The 15,030-nt window shown below is 45.9% G+C and overlaps 1 protein-coding gene across 1 annotated transcript in view; it reads right to left on the reverse strand.

The window, feature by feature from the left end:
* Positions 1-15,030, reverse strand: part of LOC142585938 (plexin-B-like) — a 547,589-nt gene that overhangs the window by 85,605 nt on the left and 446,954 nt on the right. Inside the window, exons 13-16 of the mRNA XM_075697062.1 lie at positions 11,908-12,004; positions 11,167-11,275; positions 9,662-9,790; positions 6,602-6,694 (exon numbers count right to left, since the gene is read on the reverse strand). Coding sequence (XP_075553177.1) covers positions 6,602-6,694; positions 9,662-9,790; positions 11,167-11,275; positions 11,908-12,004 — 428 coding nt within the window. The remainder of the gene's footprint in view (positions 1-6,601; positions 6,695-9,661; positions 9,791-11,166; positions 11,276-11,907; positions 12,005-15,030) is intronic.

Genomic DNA, 15,030 nt, shown 5'->3' on the forward strand with positions numbered 1-15,030 from the left:
CCTTCGTGAAATTCAACTGGTTGCTGATTCGTATTAAATAGTCCTTAAAATCACCCGTACGAGATTACTTTTGTAATTACCCTTTCACGCAGAAGCTGTAGGGCACTTTCAAAAATTTGTGTTGATGGCAGCTGCATCATCTCACTGTCGCCCAAAAATGTCACGTGTGCCTCGGCGTCTTTATTTGCACGTCACGCGCTTAGCATCAAACAATTCCTCATATATTAGAAAAGCAACAACAAATTGTTCAAGTCTAAAAATACATGAACAAAAATAAATTGCGTTAACATTCGTAAAGCCATAACACAATGACCCCGCCGCCCCTCTTTCCCTCCCACTTGTAATCACCACTTTCTGAGTCACAGTCTGGCACGAAACGTACATGTCGACACGGTCGTAACTGTTGTTGCAGGTTCCCGTAGCCTCGACTTGCGTCCGTTCGTCATTTCTCCTTCCGTGGTTTGCCCTTTCTTCCGTGTTCCCTCGCTTTCTGTTTCTTCGTTGCGAAAACCGGCTGACGTCTGCGTCTCTGGCTCGTCAGTGAACAGCGGCAGCGGTTTCTGCGTGGGTGATTCACTGCCGCCTTTGCGTTCCAGCTGGCTAAATACGTGCAGTGCTGTAGAAGCGACAGCTCGCAGCAGATAACCACGGGCAACATTCTCTGCGCTGCTCAAACATAAAGGTGCTTGTGCGATCGTCACCTGTGCAGGCCTGTCGCAGACACATGGGCATCACCATATACAATGGCCCACTTGCGATACGAGTGGTACGATATTGGCCAATACCGATGCCATTCTTAGTCGTGCGCAGCTTTGTGAATTATTTCTCAGGTAAGACGACCAGTGAGATAAGCTAGATGGCGAGACTTCAGTTGTGCTGGGAATGCGGAGGCACGCGTTGGTGAGAGGCAAAGAAGAGTGAAACAAACAAGCGGATATTGGCACTTATTTGTTTTACTCCTGTTTTGTCTTGCGTCCATTCGTGCCGCTGTACTACTGTTAGCGGCACGACGTTAGGAAAAAGGAACGATGGTGTAGAAATTCGGTTTGCTGCTATGAGTACTTCACAAACTGCCTCTGTCCAGCAGTACGTAGCCCCGGCCATACATCAGTGCATTCGTGGCAGTGCACATGGGTCTATAGGGTCTATATAGTACTTTCTTATTATGAACATAAATGTGCTAGCTTTCCCGAATGAACTTTTTTACACCGAGTTTCACATTTATATCAGTGTAACACCTCCCTATATCTGCACACGCAAAATCTTAAAGGCCAAAAAGATAAAGAAAGAAAAAGAAAAAAAGTAATAAATTTCGGCTTGCAAGGCGAGTCAATCACGCAGTAGTAGTAGTGATAGTAGTAGTAGTAGTAGTAGTAGTAGTAGTAGTAGTAGTAGTAGTAGTAGCAATGTTGTCCTCTTTAAAAGGAAAGGTAGATAATACGCCACTTTACAAGCTGCGCCTAATTCTACAGGTATGATATCGTTAGCAAAACACAGCGCATAAATAACGCGAAGCTCGAGGATCACACGGAAGGTGTTAGGCTGTAGGACCTTCCCGCTACCTTTGTGCACGTGCCCTGTGATGCTGTTGCACCTTCGCCTCGGGCTTTGTGTGTGTGCGCACTGTTTTCGACATGTCTCCTGGTTAGCGTAGACCACCTCTACGTTCTATACCAGTGCACGCTTTAAGTGTCCCGAAGTATATATCGCGCCGCCATGGGGCCAGAACCCGTCGACGTCCACCGCTGCCTGACTTGACGACGTGGGCGACAGATTGACGTGTTTCTCATTAACCGCACGCTTTCTCTCCCTCAGGAGCTTCTGTGTCAGGCGGCCACGAGCCCTGGCGCGTTTCCCGTAATTACTGCAGGGCCAAAGGGGCGAAAGAAAGCTGCCGCCAATCGAAGCGCTCGGCGTCGTCCCGGACACAAATAACGCACTAATGCTCGCCACCTCGAGCGCGGCAGCTGCAGAAGCGAGCCTTCGCCGGCGCCCGCGGCATTTACTGTGCTGCTCATCAGCACTCAACCTGTTATGGTAACGGCAAGATTCCGCGAGATATTGGAGTCGATGAGGTGTGCAAATAGTGTCAATAAACTAGGTTTCCATACAGCTCCGTTATGAAAAGCACTTCCCAAATTCACAGCACAGTTTTCTCTCAAAGCCGCCGGTCATAGTGGAAGCACAGTCGACTTTACATCCAGGGGTACTTGCGGAGTTGTAGCGCGCTAGGGAGCAGATGTCAACGTGATTTCTGTGATAGGGCAACATACATAATTTTTGGAAACTTCTGCTGAATTTCAAGAAATGAATTACTTGGATGAAAATCTAAAGTGTTGAAAGAAACTTTGCACAGAAAAAAGAAACTACGAAATAACCGTGATGTGGGGCTTTCGGCGAGTTTAAAGAAACCAGCGTCGCTTTGAGACACCGAATAAAACGTGAATTTCATGATGGTTCCTTGCAATTATACAGCCGTAAAGGCATATTATCGCTTTTCAAGGCCTAATTGTTGAAAAAGTAATCGCCACTCGTTCGTTCTACATAATATTATACAAGTTTGAACGCCATAGAACCACATTTTCTTTCATTCAATTTCTTTGTTCTCGTGATGATTGGTCAACAAAATTACGCTTTTCTTCACCTTGTATATACTTAGTGATCGTTACGTAGCCTTTTCTGTTCGTTTGCTCCTCCAGTTTCTGCTGAAGTTGAGTTACTGGTGTTCATTCACGACAGTGTGCTGGAAGCACTTGTGTAAGCTTCCCCTGATGACACCTGCTAATATTTTTCCTCCTCAGCTCACCGGCATTGCTTTCCATGCAGGTGCTTCTCCAGCTCTCAACCGCGTCCTCTACCACTTCGCTCTCTCCGCGCTCCGTCTGCTCATTCTCCCCGATCGTTTCTTGTCCAAGTTGTTTACGTCATTAAGCCTATTTTGATCACCTGCTATGTTGTATTCACTGTGATTTCCGGACGCTAACAACGCTGCTTGGTCGTCGATCGTTTGTACTACGGGCACCGAATCAGCACCGTAGATGAAGATTCGTGCTGACCTCGCCCATTTCTTCATTTTGAGAAAATGCGTGGGTAGCCGCTCAGCGCTCCCGTTCTCCTCTTAGCCGCATGCTGAACGAGTTCGCTTTCGAGCTTTGCAAGCGCGATGCCTCGGAGTCAAGAGCAGGCGGCAAGAACAACAAGAAGACAACCAGCCGAGGGGCATACCAGGAAGCCAAGGGGTGTTCGCTCATTCTTCGGCTGATAGGGGGCAAAATAGCGGCACGACATCGGGAGAGAGCTCGGGCCACAAGGGCGCCCTGTGGTGGCGCTCGCGGCTAAGAAGAATGGCTCCCTAACTACATTCTACGACACAGCGTATCGATTATCCATCGGGCAGCGTTTCGGCGCAGCTGTGCTGTCGCGAGCGCGCTGGGCGAATGTGGCAACAGGGACACGCCCCCTCTCCTCCACCTTCTGTATCTCTTCCTGCTTAACCTAGGATCCCTTCTAACTTGCCTCCGCCTTCTCGTTCTCTTCTCTTCTCGTGCTCATTCGACCCTTCTGACACAACGCACGTCGGCAAGTTGCGTGCACCGCATCGCCGCGGGAACAGTGCCTCGTGCAACACAAGAGCGCTTTGTTGCATTACTTTGTTTTCTAGCGCCACTAAGGCTTTTACAGAACGGCTTGTCTGTTCATATCATTGCTTGCGAAATACCTGGCAAAATGAAAACTCTCTAAGTAGGAATTGTAGTGGAACAGGGCACGACAATTTACGTCGCGTGGCCTGTTTTGTTTTTCATGCTTCCTTGTTTCTTTTATCATTAATGATAATTTTTTCCTTCCTGTGCATACTTCGTCAGCGAGCGTTGCAAGTGAAACCAGTGGCACATGCGAACGCGAAAGTTAGCCGATCTTATAGCTTCGCCTAAAATATTTCGTGTTCGTAAGAACCACTCCTCTTGTATAAAACTGCCGGCACCTTCATGTGTGTGCAAGGCAAACAGAAAAAAAGGAAAAGGCCTACTGGATACGCTGCTGCGCTGCGCAAGTGCACTTAGGCTCAGTCTGTTTCTCATTTTCTACTCCCTAAGAATACCCCGCATTTCTGTTATAACAATACGGTGCCGCATAGAACAGCTCATAATTCCTGGCTAGAATCGTACTCAACCGAAAGCAGCATGCACCCTGCTTCTCTCCCAGTGCTTTTTCATCGTTTTCTTTTAAATATATGGCTGCCTTATTTTGGGTCTTGTCGCGAGCAGCAGCTAGGCTTTGCAACAATAGTGCTTCTTAAGTGTCGTTCTCTCCAAATCTGGCTCGATTGCATAGAGAGAGGGAGAGAAAAAAAGAAACAAAAGCTTCGAAGCCTGGTGTGTTCATGGGCAATGGGTTCGCGCTTACGGGAAGAGGCCCATCTGGCCTATCCGCTGAAAGAATTCCTGAATACCGCAGTTGTTTCCCTGAAGCCGTACCATGTTTCTGCACCCAACGTTAATCTTGCTGCACGCGACTAGCAGGTCAGAGAGCGGCCTTCTGATCTCCTCAGCGCGTGGCTCCTTACGCCTCGGCTGTGATACAGCGCGAGAAAACGAGATGCAAGCCCGAGGTGCTTTGCCGTTCGTTGAGCGCCGCGGGTCGGGCACTCGACAGGAAGAGATAGAGAGAGTTGCAGGGGCACAGCGCGAGAGTGAAACTACTTTACTCACAGCCGTAACAAGTGCTGCATAAGGGCAGCGATGAAACAGAAAATCGCTACGCCCCCGCCATCGCAAGCAGCTTCATCCATCGTGAGGCTCACCCCTTCGGCGGTCCGCCGCGAGTGTGCGTCGTTTGGCATCGCGCCTTTGCGACCGTGCAGGCTTCGGTCCCTTAACGCTGCTGCAGTCAATGACTCTGATGTACAGCTGCCACCACTGTTACTGTGTGTTGCTGCACTCTTTCTGCAGATGATACTTGATGTCCTTTTTTTTCTCTGTCGCATATGTAGCGTGGGGATAAGGGAATACTGTGCAAGTGCCGCTGACGTGCCCCCAGTCTCAAACCCCGATGCGCCTCACGACCGAAAAGCCATTTTTTAAAACGCTGGAAGCATCCAGATTTTAGTTATTCTTAAACCACTTTATTTAATTGTCTGCACGCTGTCGTGCTTCCTGCCTCTAGAAGAATGTCGCTTGTTTTTGATGTCGCCCGTCTTGGTGTCGTAGCGGCTTTGGTGTTGCGCTGCTAAGCTCGAGGGCGCGGAATCAAATCCTGGTCGCGGCGGCCGCATTTCAGTAAGGGTGAAATGCAAAAAAACATCCATGTACCGTGCACTGGGTGCACGCTAAGGAATCCCAGTGGGTCAAAATTATTCCGAAGTCCCCCATTGCGGTGTGCCTCATAATCATACAGGGGTTCTGGCACATAAAATCCTAGAATATCTTTTTTTTTGTCGCCAACAGCCACTACTCTTGAAATGGCTGTAGGAGACAAAAAATACATATATATTCTGGGGTTTTTCAGCACAGGGCCACAGCTACCTGGAATAGTGTGGCTGCCCATCTTCGGGCATTAGCAGCTTGGTCTCCGTAATAAAGTTTATTCACTAACTTACTCGCCAACAGCCAACGTGTAAAATAGTAATCCGCATACGGAAGTGCGTTGCTTCCATTATGTATTCAAAGAAGACACGGCTTCTGAATTGCTTTCTTAAGTCTCAAAAGCACACTGATATGATATGGTAGCCTATCACTTTCAGGTCTGAAAGAAATACTGCAAGAGGCGCGCAAATGTCGGGAACCAGCCAGCAGTGGTTAATGTTATGTAGAGAACGGACTAGTTTCAGAACAGCGTCCCAGCCATCTATTATATGCTTTGACTGCGCAGTTGTATCAATGCAGGCAAGTGAACCTAAATGCTTCCTGCACGTGACTGGGCAATTCGGCAAGTAAAATTGAAGCGAAGACCATGGACAGTTCAGAGAAGCATAGGATAATTCATGGAGTGCGTTTGGTAGTAAATAGAAGTGATCCATTTGCAAGTCTAATATGTGCGCTCTTCTCTGCCCTGTTAAATCCACTGGTTTTATCCGTTCACCTCGCGATGCGTTTCCCGAGAGTAATACATTACCTGCATAACTAGCATCTACAGTTCATCACGTTCCAAATGAGCTGCAACACGGTGCCTGCGCTCGAAGGAGCTTCAAGACTGCACGGCGATGCAGACGCGTACAGAAAATGGGTGAACCAAACGCCGTTCTAGTTATTGGAATTTATTAAAACAATTTTTCTGATGTCAACGCCGCCGTGCTGCCTTGGAGTTGATTCGACCAGAGACAACGTGTTTAAGCTCATATAGAAAGCGACCGTACATTCGCTGAGTTATTCGAAAAAAAAGCGCTTGGACCCATCCTTTGCAGCATTTACAGCAGGGCTAACTGTGCCTGCAGCTAGCAACGTCCCAAATCGAAAGTCAGTTGTTCTTGCATAAAAACAGTTTGTTGAACAAGAATATGCACAAAGGCTCCAATTCTAACATCGCCCAAGGACCCACGTTTTAACCCGATTGCCGACTGTCGCAGCAGCGAAAGCAAGCACAATCCTCCTTCGGTGATGCATACCGTGCTCTCCGTGCAGATGACTTTGTTGTCCCGGAGCCGAGCAAACACCCGCTCCCGGGCGCCTTCAATTTCGACGACGCATTGAAATCCTTCCTGCGGAACAAATGAAAATGCTAAGGCACACATTAACGCCTATTACGAGCTTGGCTCGCCTTCATCACTTACGGCTAGTAACGAGATCTCGCTTTTGGCACAGCGCAGAACTATCGCCAGGCTCAAGTTTCTTTTCTTGCTCTACACTCGGCAGTTTAATACGAATCCTAGTAAATACCCTTTTCCCAGCTTTTCCAGGGAGACCAGACATAGTCAGAACCACGACCTGACACCATTCTTTGCACGTACTGACCTTTAAAAACACTCGTTTTTCCCCTGACCCAGAAGCGAACGGAACGCACTGCCTTCAAATGTTTTTTTTTTTTCAACAAGTGGGCTTCCTGCCTGACATATATAATTATGGGTAAATTTCATTGTTGACAATGCCATACTCTTGTCTATATTTTTACAACTCGTGAACTAACTTGTGATTGCTTCTTGTTTCTTCATGTGCTAAAATTATTTTACAGAGCTGTGAAATTTTTGACCCAACGTATATTTAATCATGTTTGCTAGTCTATTTCTTGTGTCAGTGGTAATGCTTGCTATATCCTTTTGTATAACTTGCTCAGTTTCATTCACTTTCCCTTTTCCACCCCCCTGCTTGTTTTTCAGAAAGCAGTATGTACTAAAAAGAAAAGATAAGGCGTCCGCTCCGGTCAAATATTGCGCTGCTTTTCCAATTTAAACCTACGCACGTTGTTTTACTTTATCGAACAGGCTTCTCTTTCTTAGTGGAGCTATTTTCGAAATTTCCTTTGCAGCTGCAATAGATATTGTAAAGCAACTAAAACAACACAAAAGCACACCACCCCGCTCCCCCCCACCGCCCCTGACCTCCCCCTCTACGAGCTACTATATATAAGCGTCGCGGCTACTATCTAAGCGTAGTATGTAAGCGACGCAGTAGCTGTGGAGATGAGTGAGACAGAGTGATTTATACAATTGAATAACGTACATAAAGTTTGCCTAACTTGGTTAATGAAGTTAAGCAATCTCAGCTAACATTAAAATTTGAGAATTTCGTAGGGCGTCTACATTCAGCACCTTTTCGCCTAAACGCACTTGAGTTACGTCAAAAACATAGCCTCAGTTGAACGTGTCAGTGATCACAACTGTATTGATTAAAAGAGAAGCTACAAATTGAACGGATCCAACGCTTTGCGTTTTACCATCTTCTTTTTCTTTCAACTTGTAAGTTTCTAGATCTCGCTTTTCTTTTTGTATGATAAATGTAGCGTAGAGTAGCACTCTTTTCTTATAAATGACACGAAGGAGTTTAGAAGAATCCCCAGTATGCGACGCGCGAAAAATGTCATTAATCAAGTGGTCTTTCTTTCTCGTTTCTAGTTCACCTACGGCAAAAAGTGTGAATAATGAAAGGAAGAAACGTATAACGACACATAGGGAGGATCGGACACAAAAGTGTTCTCCATTTTTATACGAATAAAGAAAATAAATGACTTCCTTCCAGACCATTAAGCCCGGTTCGCCGCTCAGAATGAATCAATACCCTTGAAACAACAGCCGCATCAATTTAGGCTTCAAGGAACGCGACGCAAATGACAGGTCTGATGTCCTTGAACGCATTTGCAGGCTCTTCTCATCATTGTACGCTTTCTAAAAAGGACTTTTCAGAAGCACTCTATTACGTATATTGAGTTTTACGTGGCGTAATGAAGCCGCATTGAGAGGTCTAGAGATGAATATGCCCCGTTCGCATTATTCATAACTGGCAGAAAATGTTAAACTTTCTGTACTTTGAGTATTCGTGGAGAGCACCTTCGCTTAAATAAAAAAAAAAGGAGGGGGGGGGGGGGCTTATTGTTGTGTAGAGGATACACCAGCAGAGGAAGTACAAAAGTGTAGATCAGGCGTTCGGAGGAGCGGTCGACTCTTTATTTAACAACATTAGAGATGTAACAATGGAAAGTCGACTGTCGATTGTCATAACTGCTCAGTAAATAAGCCTATTCACTTCACTGTGGTAACTACGAATGACCTGTAGCTACAGGTTTCCCGGGTTGTCTCCAGCCCCCAGACAGCGTTTTCGTTTGTTACTGGTTGCCCTGCTCCTACAGAGCATGCTTCCTCATTTTTACGCAAGCAAGTTCCATGGTAAGAAAAGAACTAGTATGACGCCTCCCAGAACATACCTTGGCCACTCTGTGTTTGCGAGACCTCCCCCCTTTCACCTCGTTAGCTCTACGAAGCGCTGAATGTCTAACGGCATTAAATACGCGATACGGCGTTTGTGCATGTCTAGAGACGCCATTCTCTAAAGCGTGCTGCCTGCTGAGGTCGAATAAATAGCGGTTGTTTCTGAAGATAAGAAAAATTATTTTTATCGCTTTCGAATATACTATCCTTTGCGAGCTCGCCAAGGAATCTGCAGCGAGAGCTCGCGACAAGGAAATTGTATGACGGAGAGAGATAGAAGTCGTAAAGGGAAAAGCAGGGACGTCAACAAGGTTGAGCTCGGTCAATAGGCTGCCCTGCGCTGGGGAAGGGGCAAAGGACATGTGGTGTTGCGGAAACCACCAAACGTCCCTCGTGTGACTGCCCGGCATACGAAGATGAGAGGAGTGTCATTCGGATAGCTTTGGGGCACTTAGATGACAAGCCCTTTACAAAGGAGAGCATCTTGACCCCGTGGCTTCGTGCGCCTGCTATGTGCAAGCCTACAAAGGCACTGCTGCGTGTTTTGAAATGAACAAGCCTGTATAACCGCCTGTGACTAGCTCAGCGATGAGCGCTCCTCAGTGTAACTTTGTAAAATGTGAGCTTCTCTCTTCCTGCTCCTCCTTCAATTGTATGGCTTTGTCGTCTCAGGGTATTTCTATTCTTATCGCACATCACGGATAAGAAGAACATCTCCTAACGTAAGTTTAATGATATTACTAATAATAAAATATATGATATCGTTCCTATGGTTTCCGGAAAGCAGTAAGAGAAACATACACGTACCAGGGGTGTCAATATATTTCGCACTTCAACGGCAATTTCTTTGCGTGCCTCATGGGGGAGCAGAATTTCATCGTCGATGCTGAAGCTTGGACAGTGCTGTCGACCCTTGATGAGTGAGTTGTGAGAGTTCTGCGAGAGGCCACAAAATCACGCAGTTGGTCACGTAGTGACAGCGTCTTAGACAGGTGAGAACGGAAACCCGCCAAGCATGCACAATTCCTCCGTCCGAGACTGAGGCATTATAATATTCTGCGCATGCTCGCATGCTAGAGAAGATAGAGAAAAAGCGATATCCCGGCAACAGAAAGAAAAATTCAGGGAAAAAATTCATAATAATGTCAGAAAAGATGACAAAAACAAGCACGTGAGCACAGGGACAGTTACTAAGAAAGTGCGCAACCTAGATGAGCTATGAATAAGAAGTATGAAAAGTGATAGAACATATTGCGTTATGGTGCGCCCTAAACCTGCGGTTTCCCAACGGCGGCTACCAATAACGACGGATGCATTCGAGGGAACGTCATCTTCGTTGGATCAAAGTGCTTTTGGCTTGTTTGAGGCCTGCGCCCGGATTACAGCAGAAGCATGGCGGCAACGGCCTTTGTGACGTTCACCGAGCGGCACTCGTGCGATAACGTTAAAAGCGGCTCAGCCACGCTTTCACATCGCGCCATTCCGTGCTAATGATACTGGCACTAATTGGTGGACTATCAAAGGGGGCATCCAATCTTGCTCCTGAATTGAACTCAATTCTTCGGTTTTACGTGCCAAAACCATGATTTCATTAGGAGGCACGCCGTAGTGGGGGACTCCGGTTTAACTTCGACCGCAATGAGATCTTCGACGCACCGTCAACGCACGAGACGCGGGCGTTCTCCACAGCGGCCCCCATCGAAATGCGGCCGGCGCAGCCGGGAGTCGTTCCCGCGACCTCGTTCTTAGCAGCTCAACACCATTAGCCGCTAAGCCAGCGTGGCGGCTTAATCTCGACATTTCACGAACGTGCTTGGAGAACAAAGTAGGAGCTTGAACTAATCCATATGGTAAAAAATTTTCTTTGGCCTTGGTTCGTCCGCCTTAGCTGAGTACGCTGCTTTATAAGGCCGATTTGTTGCAGTCGGAAATTATTACCAATTGCTCAATATTTCGCTCCGAACTAAATTTTGCATTACCAGCATGGTGCGCACTTGATGGCTCCGCTCGATATCATGCTTGATTAGGCATGTGTTGGCAGTGCGGACTACGTCAGTTGGCGTGACGCTTCATGCAGTTATCGCATTCTCTATAGGTTTTAGAACGAGGAAGCTGCTTGTTACTGTTTTGTTTTCTTCCCTTTTTGAATGCTTAGATTAGAATAAATATAGTAACGCGAAGCTACCGTAGGTTGTATACACGAAGAAAGGGTTTCTCAACGGTGTTGTTCCAAAGACTTAGCGCTGGAGATTTATCTGGCGGTCTTGATTCCTCAAAGAAATGATATGGTAAAAAGAACTAAAAAAACGCACGCTTTCTCCGATGATGACGCGTCGGGCGCAGTCGGTAGCGTTGCTGGTGCAGAAATTCTCGTGCAGGCACCAATTGCAGGGCCACGAGCTCATCACACAAGACTTGCAGCTGAAACAACGACAGATTCGAAACTGTCAGTGTTGACAGAAAATTGCACGTATATACAATAGAAACATACGATTAGAAGGTATCTGAATTGTCGCACTGCTCCAGAAGCTCACACTGTTATTTTGTAGCTCTCTATTTCTGTGAGTTTCTTTTTATCCCAGTTTATTCTTTCATAGGTTTTATTCACAAGGCTCTACTCGAATGCCACGCACTCAATAACGAGAATGCTTACATGTAAGTGAAGTCACCGGAATGGAAGCCTCCTTAAAATAATTTCTCGGAGTGTTTTTTACCATGTGTTTGCAGCCTCGAGTTACTCAAATCAATCTTAGCGAAGTGACCCACTTCAGTGCTTTCACAGAGACCTTATAGGAGCTGTAGGGAAATAATTTTTTATTTGGTTCTCAACTTGAACTAGAACCCAAGTAAATAATTAGATTATCTGTACATGGGATGCTCAACGTGCGTATAATTAAAAATTATTTGCGATATATTGAGGTGATCATGAGCGCTTGATTTTTGTGGCGTGCACAGGCAAGAGAAATATCGAAAGCACTTGAAGGTGATGCGTTCAAAAATAACAAATAAAGTAAGATTATTGTCTCTTTTCGTACAAGCTCCGATGTACGTACGTTTTGTGAACACTGCAGTCGAAGAAGGCGAACTCTCTGTGAATGAAGTCGGTGTCGGTCTCACTGGAGCGCACAGCCAAGTCCACAATGACGTGGTCTGCTTGGAAATATGCAAAAAGAAAGTTTGTAACGAAGAAATGAGCGGCGCCGTATCGGAGGCGCGTTCTGGAGCCATGCACTTGCCTCGATAAATGTATGTCTTCACGCGTAAAAAAAATGTTGCTAATACTAGGAATGAAAGACCTTTCAACAAATTATAAAGAAATTCTTCCGTGAGTTGTGCCAGTTCGGCATGATGCTATAGTGTTTAGGAGGTTGTACTCTGGTCTTGTTGGTACAGGCACTGTTACACGGAAACTGACCAGCAACTTTTTGTAAACACCGAATTATAGTACACATGTACGTGCATGCATGCAGCATTCGCTGCAGTGCGAAGTAATATGGCGCTGCTACGCTGATAGGTTTAATTAGTGAAGCCTGGCGTATTACACAAAGTACAACTGCAGAAACAAGATACGCAGAGTTCTGACTTCCAAATGACTTATTGTCACAGAACACACACTTTATGGGCGTATTTTGTACAGTATGTGCGCTATGAACCAACAAATCAGTTGTAAGTCAGCGCTATCTTTGTCTATTTTCCTTGGTCGTCCCTTGTCTAATGAGCTGGGATTTAGTTATGATGAAAAAGCAACTACTTCGAATTTCCGTTTTAATGTAGATTGAAAACTTACCATTCGTTAGCAGAGACACACAATAAGCGCAGTGCTTATTAGGGAGGAAGAAGAAGAAGAAGTGTATCTGTTTGGTCGCTGTCTGTGTGCGGTGCTCTGACTTTACTGCTTTTCGGACATTTACGGTCAGCATTGACGACGATTGACTAACAAGACGTCGTGTGAAGATTTAGCGGGCAGGACGCCTTACAGTTACGATATTTCTTTTTTGAGGACCTGGCCATTACCCTGCCACTACCGTAGTCGGAAGCTGAGAAATTGGTCATGAGCCTTATGCACATCCAAGTGAAGCAACCCATATGAATGATACTACAGTCTTTAATGAAAAACCTGGGGGCTTGCAGGCGTCACAAAGCTTCATAATATCGGCACATTTGGTTCTGCCCAACTCGGAATCAACTTCGGCGACTTCAAGAATAATGGCTGACGGTGAAGCCGAGAGCAAGAAATCTCGTCTGGAAGACAGCAAGCACGACGATACAGCACTGAATTATGAGCCAAGTGATGAAGAAGAGAGGGGGGAGGATGCACCATTTACTTTGGTCACATATAAGAAAAAACGAGCAGAAGGCATCCCGGTTGTCTTTCGCCCAACAGGCGAAGGTACTACTTTTTTGGCAAGTGAATCAAACCTCAATGTCTGCTGAAATTGTTTTCGCTGCCAAATTAAATATATGGTCTTTCATGATGACCAGAGATGGAAGTTTCAGTATCAGCGTTGCTTCCTTAGCATCCGCAAAACGCCTCATGGTGCTCTCAAGTGTAGGCGGCCTGGAAGTCAAGCCCTTCATTCCATAGTCATACACGCGAAACGTTGGGAAAGAAAGACATGTGCCTCTGCAGTATACAGACGAGCAACTCCTAGACTTATTGAAAGATGCAGGAGTTATATCGTCACGCAGACAGATAAAGTATTACCGCCAGAAAGATGGAGCATTAAAGTCGCATCCACTTCACACAGTAATTCTGACTTTTAGACACGATCGCACTATTTCAGGAATAATTTAGTTAGGTTTCACCAGTCATCATGCCGAGAAATATCTAGGACCAGCACTTCACTGCTGTAATTGCCAGCAATTTGGGCACATAGCGAAAAACTGCCGCAGCACACGTCGATGCAACATCTGCTCAGAAGATCATGACCACAAGGAGTACAAGTCACTCCATCAGCCTAAATGTGACACCAATGCGGGTAACCATGCCGTCTTTTAGTCAGGCTGCCCTCAGAACAAGGCAGCGGTACACATTCATCGACATGAACTTATCCACGCAAGACAACCTTGACGCAATGAACCCTCCCCAAACCTTGAGATTGTTCATCCAGTGCAATGTCACCCACCTCAGCGCGCACCGGAACCACAACAGCAAACATAAAGAACAAAGATATTCCTCCTCAAGAGGACAACCCACAGTGCAATCAAGAGACTAAGCAAGAGGATCACAGTCAAGCTCCCAGTTTTATGCGTCAATGCCACGGAAACTCACACGACAACAGGCAGAAAGTAATACACCAGAAAGCTCCAATATTCGCACACATTATTCTCAGTGACCTTATGCAACTACTGAAGATGTAAAACCAGTTAATAGCGGCCATACCACCCCATCGGTGGTGCAACTGATTTTGTCAATGCTTTTCACAGCTCTTAAGGCAATTCTATCTGCTCTGCCGGAGGCAAACAACCTACCAGAAGCGAAAGCCTTGTTGCCTCTGGAAGCACTCTTGTATAAACAATCCGGGCCAAAACTGCAATAAGCAGTACATTAATAACCGCTACAAAACCGTCTCTATATTTCAGCGGAATGCCAACAGTCTTCGAAGGAAGTGTGCTGACTTTCGCAAACTGTTCGTACAATACAACTTTCCAATACTTTGCATTCAAGAGGCGGGAATCAGTGAAGATTTTCTCCTCTAGAATTATGTGATATACAAGGCGTCTCATTAAGTTGCTGTTAGCAGAGTGCTCCTGTGCGTCAGAAAGGACACGCCATCTTATCAAATTCAGTCCAACGATTCAGACTTTCCAGAATTCATCGCATGTAAAGTATCCTTTGGGAAGCTCCATATAAAAGTGATTAATCTATATCTGCAACCTTCAAACCGGATTTCAGTAGAAGCGCTAGTGGACATTTTCAAAAATAGCTCATTCTAATGTAGTTATAAGCGGAGACTTCAATACACACAGCATTATCTGAGGCAGTGATCAATGTGATGCACGTTACCACGTGCATCACCCGAATGGGATTGTGGATTTGTAGATGAAGATATATATATATCAGCTCCTTCTAGATTGCCCACATCGCGACACACCAAGACGCCGACTTAAATCAACACTAATTACATTAGACCACAGACCTTTCAGTTTAAAAAAAGTTTTGGGTCTTTGGCCAA

Source organism: Dermacentor variabilis, chromosome 6 (assembly GCF_050947875.1).
Source record: "Dermacentor variabilis isolate Ectoservices chromosome 6, ASM5094787v1, whole genome shotgun sequence".
Lineage (NCBI taxonomy): Eukaryota > Metazoa > Arthropoda > Arachnida > Ixodida > Ixodidae > Dermacentor > Dermacentor variabilis.